This window comes from Penicillium angulare (assembly GCF_028827245.1).
Source record: "Penicillium angulare strain IBT 27051 chromosome Unknown utg000004l_segment0_segment0, whole genome shotgun sequence".
In the NCBI taxonomy this organism is placed as follows: Eukaryota; Fungi; Ascomycota; class Eurotiomycetes; order Eurotiales; family Aspergillaceae; genus Penicillium; species Penicillium angulare.
The window spans coordinates 8449062-8468077 of record NW_026623163.1 but is presented as its reverse complement, the minus strand read 5'-3'; the positions used below and the strand labels follow the sequence as shown (position 1 = coordinate 8468077).

The following is a 19016-nucleotide window of genomic DNA, read 5'->3' as shown; positions in this document are numbered from 1 at the left end:
AAAGAACAAAGACAAGTATGGACGGGAGGTAGACATGATCTAGAATGTAGGAGGAAAGACATGAAAAGGGGCATATGTCTCGTGAATAAGGAATCATGGGAAATCCCCACAAGAGACCTGTAGTGATAGTGAGCATTTCAGACACTCGCTGGATGTGTTTTGTTGATGCTCGCTATGTATGGGTGGCCTATTGGGCGCCGTTGGCTTGCATGGCGGCGGCAGCGGCTTCAGCGTTCTGCTGAGCGAGCACAGCCTTGGCATCGGCCTCGTGGAAGACAGACTGGATGACCTGCTGCTCATCGGGGCCGAGAACCTTGATCAAGCTCTCGTACAGTTGTGGCTGCTCTGACTGGAGGTCTGTAAAGAAAGGGAAAGTTAGTCAAGGATCAATTGGGATTAGAAGGGTGGGACAACATACTCAGGAAAACCTGCTTGAACATGCCGTATGGCTCGACCTTGTCCAGGGGTGTTTCGAGGAGACTCTCTTCATCCAGCTCATCGTCCTCGTCGTCTACGAAAGAGCCGAATTTCTGGGCCTCCTGGTTGAGGAACTCAAGGTAGGCTGCGCTCTCGTCGGCAACGTCATCCTCAAGGGCTCCCTCAACCTCTTCCTCGTTCCATTCAACCTCACCATCCCAGTCATTATCCTCATCATCGTCAATCTCATCGTCATCATCAAGGGTGAAGTCAGACTCCTTGGTGGCGTCCTCGCGCATTTTGAGCGCAGCGGGCAGAGTCTGGAAGAGCCGGGTCACTCCCTGCAGAAGTCTGGGCCATCCTTGTTGGACGCTTGGTGGGACATCGCCAGCCTTCATGGTGAGAAGCGAGCTGATGGCAGCAATAGACAGCTTCTTGTCGTGTACACGACGGAAGTTGTCAATGTTGGAGAACCAGCTGCTGAAGAACTTGTTGGTCCAGCCCTTGGCCTCAAGAACCTGGAGACTGAGAACAGAGTTGTAGTAGATGGCATTGATGACCATCTCCATCAGGTGAATGCGGTAAGACTTGGTGCGAGCCTCACCGGCATCGATGACAGTCATAGCAAGCTCAATGAAGAGCGGGATGTACTGGTCAATGTGACCTCGGAGGTTGAGCATCAGAGTCTCAGCAAGCTTGCAGCCGCAAATGCGATCAACACCGCCGACCTTGTCATCGCGGAAGATGTCTTCCACCATGCCGACAATGGCACCAAGGTAAGCCGGGCTTTGGACAAGCATGTCAGAGCCGTAAGCAACGTAGTTGTCAAGAGCAGGCAGCATGTCCTCAAGGTACAGTTCAGCGCCAGCCTTGAAGGTCTTGTGGATCAGCTCAAATGCCTGCCACATAGTGGGCGAAATGTTCTTGGAAGCGAAAGTACAGCTGTCAATGATCTCAAAAACCTCGTTATACAAGTCGTAAAGCTTGTTCTCCAGGGTAATGCTGATTACGGGCATAAGAACGGTTTCCAGGTGCAGAAGGACATCAGGTGTACTCTCCAAAGTAAGGATCAGAGTTCCGATGGTCTGCAGAACACCAAGAGCGGTGATACTCTTGTCATCCAGGAAATCGCCAAATTCTTCATCTCCGCCCTTAGTAGCGTTGCGTTCCAAGAGCTCACCAACAATACGCATGTAGGTGTCACGGAGCTGCTCGCTCAATGCCACAGCGAAAGGAGTAAGCTCTGCGGAGAAAACCTCAACGAAGTCCTCCATAACATTGGCCAAGGCGTCAACGTCGACTTCGTTGGCCAGCTTGAGAAGCTGCTGCATGATCTGAGGAATATTTTGTTGCATTGAGGTGCGAATGACGTCGTGGCGGATCAAAGGCTGGAGAGCCAGAGCAGCCTCAACTCGGACAGGCAGCTCAGAGTCAGTCATGGACTCCAGAATGTTGCGGTAAATGACCATCAAGTTGTTAGGGTCCTTGAAATCAAGCTGCTCAAACTTCTCCAGGGTGTCACAAGCACGGGCACGCAGGAAGCCGTGGGGACTGCGGAATTCGGGGAAGACGTGGCGAACGAAGAAGTATTCAACTTGGTCAGCAATTGGGCTCTTCTTTCCGAGAATAACGGAGGCGAGAGATCCAATCATGCGGAGAGCACCCTCCTTCTCGCGGGGCTGCTTCTGGTCATCAGGGGCGGACTCGTACTTGCTGACAACGCTGTTAACAAATGTGAGGATGGAGAAGGTCTGCTTCTTGCGGTTCTTTGTAAGTGAAACCAGGAAGTTGGTGGCGGCAACATCGGGTGCTGAAACTTCCTCGTAGAAGTTCAATTTACGGTGCAGGTACTCTGACGGGTCATCCTCGAACAGCTCAATATCCTCATCCGTCTGGCACAAGATGGGGAAGACGAAGTGTGCAATCAAGTTCTCCATGTGAGGCTTAAGGTGATCCCACATTGCCTTGGGCTTAACACACTCCTCCATGAAGACCAAGGTGTATGAGATGGCAGAGTTGCTGAGCCATTGGGATTTAGAGACCCACTTCTCGATCTCCTGCAGGTATCCCTTGAGAATCTCCGGGGCAAATGTACCAATGAAGGTTTTCGCGTAGGGGGTGTAGTCAGGTGTGGATTGCTTCGACATAGTGGTGGGGTTGCCGTATCTAAGGGACGGAAAAAGCCACAAATCAATATACAAGTTCGATGTCTCAACTCCGTGTCGCGGTGAATATCATACCTGATAAATAGACGGTTCAGGTTGGCATATGACCACTTCTTGCACTTCCACCAGTGGTTCAGTTCCCGCTCTTCCTTTGAGTCGCCCATGGAGTTAGCAGGGGGTGTCTTGGAGATGATTCTCAAGAACAATGTGCACCAATCCACTGTGGCCTGGTGGGTCTGTAGAGAAGGCGAAAGCTCGAACTAAAGATGATTCCCAGTCAGTTTTTTTTCGCCCAAAAACTTATTAACCAGGGATACAATCCACCCACGTAAATAGCATGCTTGAAAGCCTTCACAACAATACGGAGCATCTCCGCTGCCTCCAAACTCTCCTCATCGACCAATCTCTGACCAATGCCCAGCAACTGTGGGAAAGAGTGCTCCACAATCTTATCGAACTCCTCGCGCTTCTCTCCAGCCTTAAATCGGTAAACACGGCAGATTGCCAACAGGCACTGCAGACCTGCGTAAACGGACCTCGCATCGTTGGTTCCAAGCAACTGAAGGGTGAGATCCAGGAATCCAGGCCACTGCTCGGGAAAATCATTTTGCAAGATCTTCTGGAGAAGGGGGACCAGCTGGGCGCGAACATTTGGCGGGGTAGAGGCGAGGGCAGGAATCAGCCTCTCGCGGAAACTAGGCTTCTCGGATTCAGGGATGGGATTTCGTGAGGGGCTGTCGTCGATAGGCGCCCATCCGCGGCTGATTCGGTTTTTCAGGTAGACACCGGCTGAAAGGAGGCGGGATTAGCGACAACCGTGACCTTTTTTTTTAAATCATCTTCATTCCATGATTATAACCACTCATCCATAACGGATAGACACACCAGACAGCTGAACCGCATTGTTCTGCTCCCCTTGCAAGATATCTAGTAGCGCATTGATAAAACCGGGCTGAGTCTCGGCCTAGAAATAGAGGGGGTAAATGCCCCCCACGAGGTCAGTCTCACGCATCAACCCCACCAACATGTGTATAGCAACATACATATTTCAGATCCAACTCCGCTTGTCCGCGATTCTCCGCATTTGGGTCTAAAGTCGCCTGGATGCGGTCTCGCAGGGCCGTGACGTCCATCTTTCAAACCACCCCAGCGCCAGAAAAAAAAATCACAATGATAACTCCAAGGAACCCCGAGAAAGCACGGGAGGGGGAGGATATGGCGGAGATTAAAAGATTCGAGTAGTCCCAGGGAAACGGACAGGGAGGTGAACACCAAAAGGAAAAGTACACAAAAGTTCAAATGTTCGAGGGGGAAAAGACGGAGAAAGATTATTTGGGATTTTCGTAGGCGGTCGCCCCGCAGCTAATCAGCGCACACTGAACGATTTTGGGAGACTCCACTCGGATGACTCTATGCCCTTGCCAACTAGATTTATAGTATAAGAATGGTGTGTGTTTATACTATATGTGAATTACAATATTATACGTGATCGAGTTAAAGGCTTTTTATCACCCTTTATCGCTTCAATCTGATTCTATTGCCACATAATTACTCCTATCTATCTGCATTAAAGACTATAAACCAACCATCTGCCCTATAGAACGAAGAAGATGTATAAGATCCCGGTCATAAATGCATTATGTTATTTCTAGCACTATATTCCAAGGATAACCATATCATTGGAAAGCAGTAATCAAATAGGAGGGGTTCAAGCATGGGGGCCTAAAGGCGTCACAGACAAAAGACCTTGCTGAGCGCCAATGATGACATTGGGGCCCGCTCACATGTACAAGGACGCGGCAAAAATCACATCCCGCTTGATCAACTCTTGTGCCTGTTGCATCTTAGTGTACAGAGAGGGGTCTCCAATAAGCTTGGCCGCATTCTTTACTTCACGACATGTCTCATCCAGTCGAGTGATACAGCGGACTATCGTACCTTCCATAACGTCGGTCAGGTCGGTAATGCGGTTGAACGACATTCCTTTGGCCCATTCGTAAACCACCTCAGCTAGACCAAATCGGGGCTGACTGGCGAAGTCGTTGGAGTCTTCACTAGATTGGATCACTTGGTGTAGAATTTGGAAGTTATTCACCTTCTCGGCGATGCGGATAATGGTCTTTTGGCCATTTTCCAGGCGAGGGGTCAAGGTAGGAGTGCTCTCAGTCTTCTCTTGGAAGACGAAGGCAGATAGGAGCGCAACGATTTCTTCGGGCTCAAATTCTGCGAGGACGTTCTCCAGAATCAATTCAGTCAATACTAATTCGTCAGCGGAATGGATTTCACAAGCGACCTTGCCCTTCAGCTGCACGCGAGATTGATCATCAACGAATCCAAGTTCCTTCAGCACTTCAATGCGTTGTTCGTAGTCAGGAAGTAATTGAAGGTTTTGATCCGACATCAGCTGCTTGAGTTGCGAGATGTTCTCCTTAACTTGCCACTCGTCATTTTGCATTTCGAACTTTGGAAAATATATTAGCAATAGTTTAGGGAATAGGAAAAGGATGAATGTTGGACTCACATGTTTGACAAAGTTTGGACACGACAGGCAGCGAGCGGATTGTATGATTTGTGCCTGGGCTTGCCGCTTGCTGAGAATATCACGAACTTGCAGCTCCTTGATACGGGACCAGTCTATCTCATCCCACGCTGAATTGACCCACGATTTGGTAAATTTGGTCAACTCCTTGTCACCGAACTTGGCGGCCTCTGTCGGAATATCTTGTAAGCGCACTTGTCCGCCTTCTGGCGTAAATCGATCCGTACCTTTCTTGATGTTCAGGTACCAGATCGGCCCTCCAACCTTGACCTGTGTGTTTGTGACACATTCGAGGTCGGCGAGTGGGACTTTAGCCACTTTCAGCTGCATAGAAGCAGCACTGGACGGAAGGGCCTCGAAGTGTGGTCGGAAGACTGGGACGAATGGGAGAATGTCACTCGGACTCCGTTTGCTTCCAACTGTGCCAATTTCAAGGACATGTAAGCAGGGCATAGCACCTCCAGTAACACCATCTTTCACGAGGACACCCGCCGTGCGCAATCCATCCTAGTTTAAAGTTAGCGGATAATTAACCCCTCCGACTCCTCCGAGCATACTCACCTTCTTGTACACAACCAGTCGCTTCATAGAGAATAGTCGTTTTCCAACAGGCGATGCCAGCAGACTTGTATGTAGTTCAGCTGTTGACTTGTCAAACTCTATCGCAGATTCATGGCATGCTTCCAAATCCAAGTCACAGATGTCGCAGGGTTCTCGCTTAATCTTGGCGAGACTAGCTTCAGATAGCTGGACTTGCTTTTCATGTTCCGGTAGGAGAGCCTGTGTAGCATTCTCGCTGAAACTCCGCTTGATCATTTCCTCAATCTTAAGGGCTTCCACGCGAAGAAGATTCAAAATCATGTTGTACGTAAGTCGGAATTGGGATCTTAGCTTGGTGGGTTCTCCGAGAATCATCTTCTTCAGAGAGGCAGCAGGTGGTGCTTCATCTCTGCCCGTTGTCGCAAGAATCACATATCCTACTGTATCGAGACCACGACGCCCCGCACGTCCGGCCATCTGTGTGTACTCACCAGGCAGTAAATCCCGGAAAGATTTGCCATCATGTTTACGGAATCCGGAGAAGACAACTGTCCTGGTGGGCAAGTTCAGACCCATAGCGAAAGTTTCTGTCGCGAAAAGGCACTTGACCAGGCCCTTGGCAAAGAGAATCTCGACCACCTCTTTCATGATTGGAAGAAGACCACCGTGATGCACAGCAACACCTCTGCTCAAAAGCTCTCGGAGGCGAATAACTTGGGGAAGGGTGCGGTCCTCGGGCTTCAGTCGGGTGAGGGACTTCTCAATGAACATATGAGTCAAACTCTTCTCTGTAGCATTGCTGAAGTCCTGGTTGGACAACGAGTCTGCGTTTTCCTCGCACCGTTTCTTCGAGAAAACAAAAATACAACCTGGGAGAAGATCTTTTGAGCGGAGATGCGAAACGAGATGGACCCAAACGTTTTTATCTTGCGCAGCAGTCGTACGGCCACCTCCACGTCCAGTACGAGCAATGTTACCAGTCCCCCGATTGGAAGGCTGGCCTCGCCCACCTTGTCCGCGTCCACCTCTTTGCTGTTGACCTCCACGCTGGCCACCTCCTCGAGGAGCACCTCTGGCATTTCCCCGACCTCCTCCCCCTCCTCGCTGATTCTGGGCTTGTGCCTGAGCTTCAGCCTCCTTTTTGGCCTTGTCCTTGTCCTTGCCAGACATAGCCTCATTGGCCTTCTTCCAGCCACCTTCGATGAACTTCTTGTTGGAGTCAACGATCTTGTACTTTTCTTTCCCGGCCCAGAGATAGTGTTCCAAAGGTACAGGTCGCTTGGGTGTTGAGATAACATAAATGTCCTTCTTCTTTGTTCGACCGACCCAGGATGCAAATTCGTGGGTGTTAGGTACAGTGGCAGATAGAAGAATGAGGGTTACATGCTCTGGAAGCATGATGATAACTTCTTCCCAGACAACACCTCTCTCTTGATCGTTTACATAATGCACCTCATCAAAGATAACAAATTCAACATCACGAATAAGATCTGCACCTCGGTAAAGCATACTTCGCAAAATCTCAGTTGTCATAATCAGACAGCTGGCCTCGGGATTGATTTGGACATCACCCGTCAGAATACCCACATCGTCGAATTCGGTACGGAAATCTCGGTATTTCTGATTACTGAGTGCTTTGATAGGCGAGGTGTAAATTGCTTTGGTCATGTGCTTTGCTGCCAGGGCAATGCCATATTCTGCCACAACTGTCTTTCCGGCTGATGTATGGGCGGCCACAAAAACTGAATCACCATTCTCAAGATGGTAAACGGCTTCTTTTTGGAAAGTGTCAAGTTCGAATGGCCATTCACGGGCCATGTCGGGAACCAGGTCGTGGAAATTAGTGATTTCCTTGTTTACATCCACAACATGTGCCCACTCTCGGCCTTTCTGTCTCTGAAGACCTGACAGCAATGGGTTACGCGGTTCAAGTGACGGAAATTCCACTGGTAACAACGCATCAATATCTTCCTCATCTTCATCACTGACTTCTCCCTCTTCCTCAATTTTGACCCCTCCATCCGTATCTTGGGGTTCCTCGGGTTTATCAGCCTTAAGTTCACTTTCCTCTTGATTGAGTGCATTTTCAACCTCCTCGTCTTCCTTAGCATTCTGATTGAACTTCGCTTCTTCAAAGCTCATGCCACGGTCAAATCCAGGGGGTATTGACAACAGTCCACCCTCAGCCCCAAAGTTGATGATGCGATCAAGGCCACCCGGTCTTCCTGAGCGCGATTGATCCCCAGACTCTGCGCCCGCTTCCATCTCAGCAAGAGCCTCAACTCCTTCCAGACCACCCGGTGCAAAAGGGAAAAATCCAGCAGCACCTCGAACAAAATCCGCACGACCAGCCGGCCGGCGCGTAAGCGAAGTCGAGTTCTTGGCATTGGCACTTGAGGCAGGAACTGTGATTTCCTGATATCCGGTTACCCGTCCTTCTAATCCTTCTCTTGTGAAGCGGGTTACGGAGCGTGTTTGTGTGGGTGCAATTTCGAAGAGGTCGGATGGGTCTGTCTCGACGCCCCAGCGCCTGAATGCATGAGTTAGCTAGGACAGCCCTTTGGGGTAGAATACAATCGTCAAGCACTTACTTCTGCAGTTGATTCAGCCACTTAGAGCTGAAGCTAGCTGAAGGTGTCAGGAAGTCATCTTCCAGTTCTTTCAAGAGATCCTCCGCATTCTGTCGGTTTTGTTTGCAAGGCTTGCGTTTTTCAAATGTTCCACTCTGTTCTTCGACAAGTCGAGCTTCCATGGACTCAGGACTCAGCGACTTTGCATTCAGAACTAGCTGGCCCAGCGCTGAGGCTAATGAGTCGGCCATTTCGGAATTGGGGCGTGCAATGGGCGAAGGCTTATAATGCTTAATTCAGTTCGGCAAACGGTGCACCCCACCTTGGTCCGTGCTTGGGATAGTGATCGACGGCGGCGTCTCTTGAGCCCCTGCTCACAATTGTGTTGGCTATGAGACGCTTTTCTAGTTCTCAGTTCTGCTTCTCGCTTTCCAGCCAATGCTCCAGCCGACAAGGTCAATATTGCTAACGGTGTTGTCCGCACCCCGATAGCTGAAGCTTTAGGCGGTACATCCCGGCAATATACCCATCCATTGACGTCGTGTGGGGCTTCATATATTGGAATTAAGTTGATGTTAACACCACCTAAACGTTATATTCCCTGATCGCAAGCACATACCATCATTGTTAACATTCTTATTAGGTACTATGTTGGCTATAAATAGTCATAGAGTAGTATTTAGTACTATATACTAGAATAATTGGATTTTTAGTGTGCCACTGTCAGGCTGAGGCACTACTAGAAGCCGTGTACACAATTAATAGTACATCATGATGCTATTATTGACTTGCTACTAGTGTGTATGCAAAGTTCTTTCAGCTGGCATGTATTTGACTAAACTATATATGTACGTAAAACTGGCATGTTCGTGAGATTGTTAAAGCGACCACTTGAATTATATCCAAAAATTCAAGGAACGGGTTTTATTTAGGAAGCTGCCAGTGGGGGGGGGCTACACTGAATAGTAGGACATTGGGCTTCCTGGTATGTACCTAAGAAAAGTAGAGCACTCTGTGAATGCTAGAGAAGAGTGATTACCTCAACAAATAGAAATAAAGTATTTATTTACCTGTAGAGCTCAACCAAGCCGCCAAAAAGAGCTTTGTTTGCATAATGGATATTACTAAGAAGATCAACTTCGGGATCCTTGTCGACTACTAGTGACAACCTTGCGAGTTGATAAAACAATGGGGCTACTTAATTAGTCACTAATGCGTGATTTGATCTACATCGTACTTTCGTAAATTCTTGATTTGTCTGAAATATGTGGGGTTGTGTAACGCCAGCTTGGCCGATCATTGAATCGTGCAGCAACCCATCAAATACGAAATAAAAGTTGATCAAAGCTTCAGCCCTCGAGGGAAGCTACAAGTCTCAGGCTTATTACAACCAACAACATTTCTCGGGAGTAGCACGGGCCATAAGTCTCCACGAAGAATGATCTGCTCTACTTTATTACCGTAGGGAAGTAATGAATTCTATCCCTTGCAGGAAGGCTTTGTGTAACATGAAAATGGGTAAGGGGCTGAGAGTTGGAACGTGCACATCAATAGTTCATGCATAATATTCCATCCTAATGTAGTAATATCTTGTTATGGTAGCAACACGATCAAAAGGTGGCTGAAGCTGAACTGCATATTGTTTATGATGGACCTGGGGGGTGATCTCAGGAATCCTATAAATAAGAGCAAGATTGGGTGGGCATATTGTGTAAATCATATCTTCACAAATCCAAGACCTTTCTACACCTTCTACACCTCCAACTCCATTTCAATCGAACCCTTCTATATTTTTGCTTGGAACTTTACATCTCAACACCATCAACATGAGGACCTTTGCCACTCTCGCCTGTACTCTCGCTGCCCTTTCCCAATGTGCTTTTGCTGCCTTCAAAGAAGGGACCTACACAATCGGATCTGCTGCCCTTGACTCTCAACTTCTGACCGACGTTGCTGCCGACGAGCCTGTTGTTTTTCAGGACGCAGACGGAACCCCACCTCAAACCTGGTTCTTCGCTCCCGATCAAGTTGTGAAAGATGCATTCACAATTACAAGTACCCTTGGTGGTTCGCTTAACTGTGGTGAAGCCGAGGGCTCTGTTTGTGTAGCTGGAAGCAACGAGACACAGGTTTATACCCCGGAGAAAGTTTCCAACACCGCGTATCAGCTTGTTTCACGAGACTCCGGGTACTTCTTGCGTGCTGAAAATGGCCAATTGGTTGTTGCCGGGTGGGACCAGACCCCGGAAGAAGAGTTTATCTTGACTCAAGCTTAAACAAGGGTGTGTATGTACTTGATATATTACCATTTATATGAACATTGCGGCTAAAACCTAAGCTGTTCATAGATGGATAAAAAGCTACAGTCAAAATCGAGACGCGTTACGACGTACCCATCTATTGAATACGACTTATGGCCCTGCTTCTACCATTTAGTTGCTTGCCGTTTCGAATTCTAGATACTTATATTTCTCAAAAATAAGACACGCATAATCCATGCTCATGCTTTGCTGTAGAAGTAGTCATCATCAAAATCGCCTCACGTATCATCATCGAACAAATTAGCTCTCTTGATTGAAAATAGATAAACACAATTGACCAGGCACAGTGCAGAGAAACTTGAAGCGCCAAGTACGCTAACTAGTCAACATCACGTACTGTTTCAGAGGCTCCATTGATTCATTTGAGTAGTTCGAATTATTGACTGTGAGCTGTCGAACTGTGTAACTCAACATGAAGTCTGTGATATGATCATCGTCGAGACATATACGTAGCACTTGATCGCAAACTTGAACTATGATGTGGTTTGATAGCTCATGAAATGCATTCAAAGCCTTTCTGGCACGGTTGTCAAAGAGTCGATAGGGACCTGAATCTGCAATATGAGAACGTGTTTGTCCATCACTAGGGAGTTTGTCCAACACTTCCAGTTGTCAGATTATCGACGACTATTTTCAATGATTTAGCGAGTGAGGATCAGCTATGATATCGTTCTAGGTCAAACACCATACCATATTCATGGCCCGGTCTGGATCGATTGCAAAGTTGTCGAACAATCCATCACACTCACACTCGTACCAGACATTGCTTGTTGTGCTTTCCGCCATTTTAGCGAGGGCTACTAGCTCAGTAACTGTGAACATGAGAGAAGGTTTGAAAAGATGAGCAAGTAAATATGAGCATGCGGCCAGGAGTGACCTTGGATATATCTAGTTCGCATCAGTATCAGATACTACTAGTAATTAGGTACTTGTATAGAGCACAGGAAAAGAGAAGGAGGGTGGGAGGTGGCCCTGGGGGTGTAAATTCCAAGTCGGCATCTTCCGCTGTCTATTCACTCGAGCTATTGTGTAGCTTTAACTTGTCACGGGGTGAGAGAAGGTTATAAATGTAAGAGACATCCCGAATATTAGTAGTTGAAATAAATGGGCACGATGGGGTAATCAAGGCCATCCAGTCAATAATTTAGTTAGGAAGTATCAACTTCATCGATGAGCTACTAATTAATTGGATGTCTGTTGGGACGTTTGAAAGGACATATAGATGTAGTTTATGACCGTTTGGCTGGATTCATGAGGTTTGAAATTTATATGAAATATTTAAATTAGAAACTATCATTTGCATTGAACTTTTGTACCGGGTCCAGCCATCAAAAGAAACTGTGCAAAGACATTTGGGGGAAAGGCTGAAGAAATATACACCCCGAGCGCCAGAAGGATATGCAGGGAATCAAAAAGCACCTGATAAGAAAACCAAGATATCACAAAATACAAAAGATAAAAGTTGAGGCCCAAAAAGCCATAAAACATTAAGGAAATTGGCCTATTCCCCTATACTGAGGAAGCTTGATTTAGTCGGTTGGCTTTTCGAACACCATGTTCTTATCGGTATGAGAAGGATGGAAAGGTTCTTCGGTCGTGGACATTCAATTGGAACTCAAAGATTCCTTCCACGGTTGCAATGTACCTATTGAAATGGTAAGTCAGAAATTTGTTTATAAGTAATTGTAAGCAATTGGACGTACAGTGATCTCCCGTCGGCCCCCCACCCCACTCCAGCTGTGGCGTCCGGCTCTATGGCACTATTGGCATGTATCAAACTTCGATCAGGGAGGTCATTTATGATGTTCCTGATCCACCGAGGGGAATGAGCTTGTTCAAAACCAAGTAGTTGCTGGCGGTGTCGCTGTTCCCGATCATGGGAAGCACGATTATGCATCTCGCTTGGTACCAGACGATGACGTCGCAGACGCTCAGCTGCTAGGTTGGCTCTAATCTCGTGCGCTGAGAGCCGAGATGCATCATATCTCCTTTCCGTAGTTGACTGTGGCCGCTCGGTCTGCCGCGGTGTAGAACTTGATCGCGGGGATCGGAGTCTAGCCAGAGCTTCTGAACGCATTATAGGATCCATCATCAAAGAAGGCGCTCCTGGTGACCCTGGCGCGTCTGGTGCTCTTGAGGTTGAGCTATCTTCGTGACTGGCAACATCTGGGTCACCAACTCTGGAGGCGATATCCGAGCTGGTGGATTGAAGCTCGGAAGGTGAGGTTGTCAGGCTAACAGTAATGCTTGGTTGCCGATCATGACTAGAAGTCCCTGCTTCTGAAGATCGACTTCCTTGAGATAGGACGACTGAGCTTTGACGTCTCGCGTGATATAAACGCTCAGGGGCGCCTGATCGATTTATATGGCTTAGACGCTGGACAGGTGGAGGTGGCGGAGGTAAAAACAAGTCATCATCACCATCTTGCATGTTATCAGGAGAGTCGTAGGAGTGTTGGAGTGGAGTAGCACGCGAGTTCCGATTAGTCTGGTCTGTAGCAACGTGTTGCCGCGAGCGAGCCGCAGGATGTGGGTGTACTGTTGTTCTTGCTGGCCTTTCAGGTCGCTCGGTTAGTCCTTCTTCCAATCTTGAGGTCCAACGTGCCGTGTTCAAAAACTCCATGATCAATCTCTCGCGCTCAGAAAGACCTTGAGCTAGATTTTCGCGAAGCGAAGAACGCTCAGACTCCCCAGTATCTCGTTCATGTGGAGAATCAGTGCCATGGATCCTCAATCGAGGGGCTGGAGGAGGCGGCAGGATTGGATCGTCATCATCCATTAGCTGTCCATCAGATTCATCCTCTACAGGTTCCAAGTGAAACTCTTGCAGTGCTGGATCATCGAGGTCCAGGCGCAGAAGTTGTCTTCGGCAAAACACCTGCCGGACATCTGCAACTCCTGCCCGACCGGATCCTTCGAGCCAGACCAAAAGGTCCCAAGGTTCAGGCGAGAAAGTCAAACAACGCACAGCACCGCCTTCTTGGCAAGGTCTGGACGCTAGGAACTGGTAAAGAATAGCATTTTCATCGAAGCCTTCCCCATCATATTTTCGAATGACTTCCACATCAAGGACCGTGATGACACCCGATTGGGAGCCAATGGCACACAAGTGGCTTGATGGCGAGAAGGCAATAGTAAAGCAGCATGCATCCTCTTGGCGCATTCCAATGTCCATCTCAATGCATGGAAGGACTTCCCAATCCCATCTCGCAAGTCTTCTGCCAGCTTCCGCAGATGTTGATCTCCACTCACGCAAGATTCGGTAAAAATAGACTTGGTTCTCATCCCCTACCGCTGCCAAAATCGTCTTATCCGGGGAAACTGTCGCATAGTTCATGCAGGTTGTATGTATAAAGCTTTTCAAAACTTTGGAACGAGTTAGGGAGTAGACAGTCACTGTTTTGTCGTTGTTACTGTTCACGAATAGTTAGCAATAAATACGAGTTCAACTCTAACCTGGGTCGAAGTACCTGAGTATCATGACATCTTCATGGGAGGTACCTTCGCCATTATTTGGAAAACGGTGAATTGTCACCGAGTTGACAATACTACCTCCAAATTTATGTATTACGAGTTCTGGCAATGTTCTTCTCCCTGAACGAGGTGGCAAGCCGGTATCACTACCGGACGTACCTGGGGAATGGAACCCAGAGGGTAGATCGAGGTCGAGCGGTAGCGCACTATCGACATCGGAGGCGTGGAGTGGAGATGACTCGTCATGAACCTGTAGACCCCTTTCATCGATCCTAATGAAAGCGCATTCGCCGCTGTCCGGCCCACCCACTGCGATCCACCCGTGTCCAGCCGCCAAGCATCGCGGCTCGAACGGGAGAACAGCTATGCCCTCCCGCTTTTGTGCAGAAATATGAATCGCATAGACGATGCGATCGACGACGACATAGATACGGTCCGGATCTGCTGTGCTGATGTAGTGTCGAAGTTGGGAGTGGCTAGAAATCAAATTTATTTGTCAGAGCGATCAGGTCCGTTATGGGGGGGCCGCAGGTGTGGTGAGATGGCTAGCTGGGTACATACAAGTTGGGGATCCTGAAAGGGAAGAAACGGCGTTTATTGGGCAGGACGAGAGACTCGGTCGGGCGATGTCTAAGATCGATCAGTCAGAAACTCCAATCGACAGGTAAACCGGAGGGGGCCAGAGAGAGAGAAAGTGGAGAGGGGGAAATCCAAGACTCACGAGAGAGAGTCCGAGGTCATGGTGAGCAGCTACGCCCGCGGCGACATTGTCCGATTCAAAAAGGGCAAAGACTGAGAGCACCACCTAGACCCCGATAGAGCTATGAAGAATATTGGGGGTGAAGCTGAACTTGGACCAAGTACCGAACGTACAGTAGGTAGCATGTACTCTTTCAAACGGATGACGTAAGACTTGGGTGGAGCTCAAAGCCGGAGATGCAAATGAATGCGGTTGTGGAGGGAAGAGCCGGTTGCGATAGGGAAATTTGACACTTGGGGGGGGGGGAAAGTCAATTTTGCTCGCTATCTTTTTTGTGTTTATTTCCTGTGTTCTGTATTTCAAAGAAATTTGTACACCGAGGGAAGATTAGGCACAGAATGAATGGATTCATACAATTTGGGCTAACAATACTTTGCAAGGTATATAGTAGACCACATAATAGTATACCTACCTATGTACCCTTCCGATGAGCCGCCGAGGAGAACCTCAAGTTCTTCTTTCTCTTCTCTTCTCTTCCTCTTTACTCATAGTAGGCTCCGCATACCCCAGGCTACTCCAGTCGGGGTAACTCTAAGCCAATGCACCCAATGTCCCGATCATGGGCTCCTTCGCAATCGAAGACCGGGGAGGGTCACACGACACTCCCCGGCAGGACCTCAAATTGAGAGACAATTGGGCAGCACAAAGATATCAAATAGGTCGGATATTCCAAAGATACAAATATGCCGAAGCAAAAAGCTGGTCAAATGATTACGAAGAAGCAGAGAATGGGCACGGGAAAATATTCTGAAAAAAAGAGAAAATAAAATCGGCACCCGATCTCCTATAGTTGTTATGCGCAGGTATAGAGGGAGGCAGACAAACGGGGGTAGTAACCACAACCCGGGGGAGAAAAAGTATAAAATAAATTGATCATGCACTGTAGCTCCTAAGAAGAATTAGGATTTAGCTAGAATCCGATCCAACTAGTTCCCATTCTAGCTTTAAACATCATTCCCAACGCGAACTCTATACCAACGTCACCATAAAACGGACACGCCGGCACAACCCGGGCGGTGAGCTCGGCCATCCGGCAGTGTTCCCGTGATTCCATAAGCTTCCAAACCTTGCAAAACCTTTCTCTTTTCTTCTCCTTCCTCTCCTTCCATCTCTATATCTATCCTCCCCTTTTTCTCCTTAACTCCCATCACTCTGCGGTTGATTCGTATTGAGTGCCATACCCCTTTTTCTTTTTTGTATTATTTAATTTAACTCACAATGCTTGCTTCTCGCATTTCTCGCGCGGTAAGCTCCAGTCCCTTTTTCGTCTTTTCGCGGGAAGGGAAAAAAAATTATCACGCGTCGCGAACAATACAACTAACTCAATGTTCTAGCTCCCGCGCACTGCTTTCGCTCGCGCTCCTTCCTCCAGAGTCCCCGGCGCTGCTTTCCGCCGATGGAACTCCACAGAGGGTGGCGAGGAGAAGGTGAAGGGCCAGGTCATTGGTATCGATCTGGGTAAGTCATCGTCGCAACACGTTCACCATCTCGTAATGGACTATACTAATATCATTGATGATAGGTACCACCAACTCCGCTGTTGCCATCATGGAGGGCAAGATTCCTAAGATTATCGAGAACGCTGAGGGTGAGTCAACAATTTTTTCTTCGTCCGTGCTGGCAGAGGTCCAAATCTCGAAGATCTTGCTCTACCAATTGGATTCCATCACAACACATCCGAAGACGAATTCTAACAATTGTTTTGTCTCCAGGTGCCCGTACAACCCCCTCCGTCGTTGGTTTCGCTCAGGATGGTGAGCGTTTGGTCGGTGTTGCCGCCAAGCGTCAGGCCGTTGTCAACCCCGAGAACACTCTCTGTAAGACCCCCGTCTATTTCCGACGATTCGTCATGTCACTAATGCGGATTCAAACCCTCAGTTGCTACTAAGCGTCTTATCGGTCGCAAGTACACCGATGTCGAGGTTCAGCGTGATATTAAGGAGGTTCCCTACAAGATCGTCCAGCACACCAACGGTGATGCTTGGGTTTCAGCTCTTGGTAAAAATTATTCTCCCTCGCAGATTGGTGGATTCGTTCTCAACAAGGTATTTATCTACATGCCGACATAATCCGCTACAATGGAAATACAAAATCTAACTCTTCATAGATGAAAGACACCGCCGAGGCCTACCTGGGCAAGCCAGTTAAGAATGCTGTCGTTACCGTGCCCGCATACTTCAACGACTCTCAACGTCAGGCTACCAAGGATGCCGGTCAGATTGCCGGTCTGAACGTTCTCCGTGTTGTTAACGAGCCCACTGCTGCCGCTCTTGCCTATGGTCTCGAGAAGGAGGCTGACCGTGTTGTCGCTGTCTACGATCTGGGTGGTGGTACTTTCGATATCTCCGTGCTGGAGATTCAGAAGGGTGTGTTCGAGGTTAAGTCCACCAACGGTGACACCCACCTTGGTGGTGAGGACTTCGACATCCACCTTGTTCGCCATATTCTCGAGAACTTCAAGAAGGAGTCTAACGTAGACCTCTCTGGCGACAGAATCGCCATCCAGCGTATTCGTGAGGCTGCCGAGAAGGCCAAGATTGAGCTTTCTTCTTCCCTGCAGACTGAGATCTCCCTGCCCTTCATCAGTGCCGGCGCTGCTGGTGCCCTCCACATCAACCAGAAGATGAGCCGTGCTCAGCTCGAGGCTCTTGTTGACCCTCTTATCTCCAAGACTGTTGCCCCTGTGAAGAAGGCCCTTGCCGACGCCGGTCTCAAGGCCAGCGAGATCCAGGATGTCATCCTTGTTGGTGGTATGACTCGTATGCCCAAGGTTACCGAGTCTGTCAAGTCCATCTTCGGTCGTGACCCTGCCAAGTCCGTCAACCCAGACGAGGCTGTCGCTATGGGTGCCTCAATTCAAGGTGCCGTTCTCTCCGGTGAAGTCACTGACGTTCTGCTGCTTGATGTCACTCCTCTGTCTCTGGGTATTGAGACCCTGGGCGGTGTCTTCACCCGTTTGATCTCCCGCAACACTACCATCCCCACCAAGAAGTCCCAGACTTTCTCCACCGCCGCTGACATGCAGACCGCTGTCGAGATCAAGGTTTTCCAGGGAGAGCGTGAACTTGTCAAGGACAACAAGATGCTAGGAAACTTCCAGTTGGTCGGAATTCCACCGTAAGCCATTTCTGAGTCCTTTTTGCGTTGAATTTGAAGCTAACAATGTTATAGTGCGAGCCGTGGTACCCCTCAAATCGAGGTTTCCTTCGACATTGATGCCGATTCCATTGTCCACGTTCACGCCAAGGACAAGTCTACCAACAAGGACCAGTCCATCACCATTGCTTCCGGCTCCGGTCTTTCCGACTCCGAGATCCAGTCCATGGTTGATGATGCCGAGAAGTACGGTGAGCAGGACAAGGAGCGCAAGCTCGCCATCGAGGCTGCTAACCGTGCCGACTCTGTCCTGAACGACACCGAGAAGGCCCTGAAGGACTTCGAGGACCGTCTGGACAAGACCGAGGCCGAGGTTATCAAGGAGAAGATTGCTACCCTCCGCGAGTTCGTCTCCAAGAACCAGGCCGGCGAGGGCACCGCTACCGCTGAAGAGCTCAAGGAGAAGACCGATGAGCTCCAGACCGCTTCTCTGTCTCTCTTCGACAAGCTGCACAAGGCCAACAACGAGCAGCAGCAGCAGCAACAGCAGGGTGAGCAGCAGGGTGAGAACAAGCAGTAAATGCGTTCGTAAACCCGGCTGTTCAACTCTAGGCTATTGATATGCCCTTGTATTTTTTCCCCTCTTATGTTTTTTTATTTCCTATGTGTGTGTTAGAGACTCCCTGATTTGCTCTTTTTCTTTGCTGGCATCTTCTACTCGCATCAACTGTACACATACTTCTCAAGGCTCTTTTATCCCCCTTCTTGTTCCCTGGTGTATCGGTGTTTGATTGCCAACTTGTATGAACTATTTTCTTTCTTCTCTTCTTCTCTCTTGGCCATGTACCTCTAGGAATTGGCAAAATTGCCAACCAGAGTGTATGCCGGCATTGTCTACCATTGTATCTAATGACATTACGGCAAAAAGGGGGTAGCCACCAAAAAGGATGCAGGCTTTGGCTTATCTGGGTGCATGTGACAATAGAAATCGGACATTCTCCTCTCTTTTGGATCGAAATTCAAATCTACTTCCAGCTATTTTAGAAGACCGTTAATGCGTAACTCCGACTATGTAACGGTGAGAGACCCAAAGAGGATGATTGGAACTTGGGATTGTTTGTGGCTCTGAAAGCG

At 48.5% G+C, this 19016-nt stretch overlaps 5 protein-coding genes across 5 annotated transcripts; 2 read left to right on the top strand and 3 right to left on the bottom strand.

Moving 5' to 3' along the window:
* Nucleotides 1-187: 187 nt before the first annotated feature.
* On the bottom strand, nucleotides 188-3715 carry N7478_007074 (putative nonsense-mediated mRNA decay protein (Nmd5); the record flags this gene model as incomplete). The annotated part of the gene is made up of 6 exons (XM_056923288.1): nucleotides 188-357; nucleotides 419-2583; nucleotides 2658-2842; nucleotides 2911-3371; nucleotides 3468-3546; nucleotides 3626-3715. The coding sequence occupies 6 exons, from the start codon at nucleotides 3713-3715 to the stop codon at nucleotides 188-190; spliced, it is 3150 nt and encodes a 1049-aa protein (XP_056781325.1).
* Nucleotides 3716-4362: 647 nt separating this feature from the next.
* N7478_007073 (SKI complex RNA helicase subunit SKI2) lies at nucleotides 4363-8482 on the bottom strand (the record flags this gene model as incomplete). The annotated part of the gene is made up of 4 exons (XM_056923287.1): nucleotides 4363-5043; nucleotides 5104-5628; nucleotides 5683-8191; nucleotides 8253-8482. The coding sequence occupies 4 exons, from the start codon at nucleotides 8480-8482 to the stop codon at nucleotides 4363-4365; spliced, it is 3945 nt and encodes a 1314-aa protein (XP_056781324.1).
* A 1575-nt stretch (nucleotides 8483-10057) lies between these two features.
* Nucleotides 10058-10507, top strand: N7478_007072 (uncharacterized protein; the record flags this gene model as incomplete). The annotated part of the gene is made up of 1 exon (XM_056923286.1): nucleotides 10058-10507. One exon carries the CDS (start codon nucleotides 10058-10060, stop codon nucleotides 10505-10507), a length of 450 nt encoding a protein of 149 aa, XP_056781323.1.
* A 1605-nt stretch (nucleotides 10508-12112) lies between these two features.
* N7478_007071 (uncharacterized protein) lies at nucleotides 12113-14767 on the bottom strand (the record flags this gene model as incomplete). The annotated part of the gene is made up of 5 exons (XM_056923285.1): nucleotides 12113-12197; nucleotides 12256-13965; nucleotides 14023-14502; nucleotides 14588-14656; nucleotides 14748-14767. The coding sequence occupies 5 exons, from the start codon at nucleotides 14765-14767 to the stop codon at nucleotides 12113-12115; spliced, it is 2364 nt and encodes a 787-aa protein (XP_056781322.1).
* A 1237-nt stretch (nucleotides 14768-16004) lies between these two features.
* N7478_007070 (Hsp70 family protein) lies at nucleotides 16005-18462 on the top strand (the record flags this gene model as incomplete). The annotated part of the gene is made up of 7 exons (XM_056923284.1): nucleotides 16005-16031; nucleotides 16121-16244; nucleotides 16309-16374; nucleotides 16499-16603; nucleotides 16665-16831; nucleotides 16894-17903; nucleotides 17958-18462. The coding sequence occupies 7 exons, from the start codon at nucleotides 16005-16007 to the stop codon at nucleotides 18460-18462; spliced, it is 2004 nt and encodes a 667-aa protein (XP_056781321.1).
* Between the last annotated feature and the right edge of the window lie 554 nt (nucleotides 18463-19016).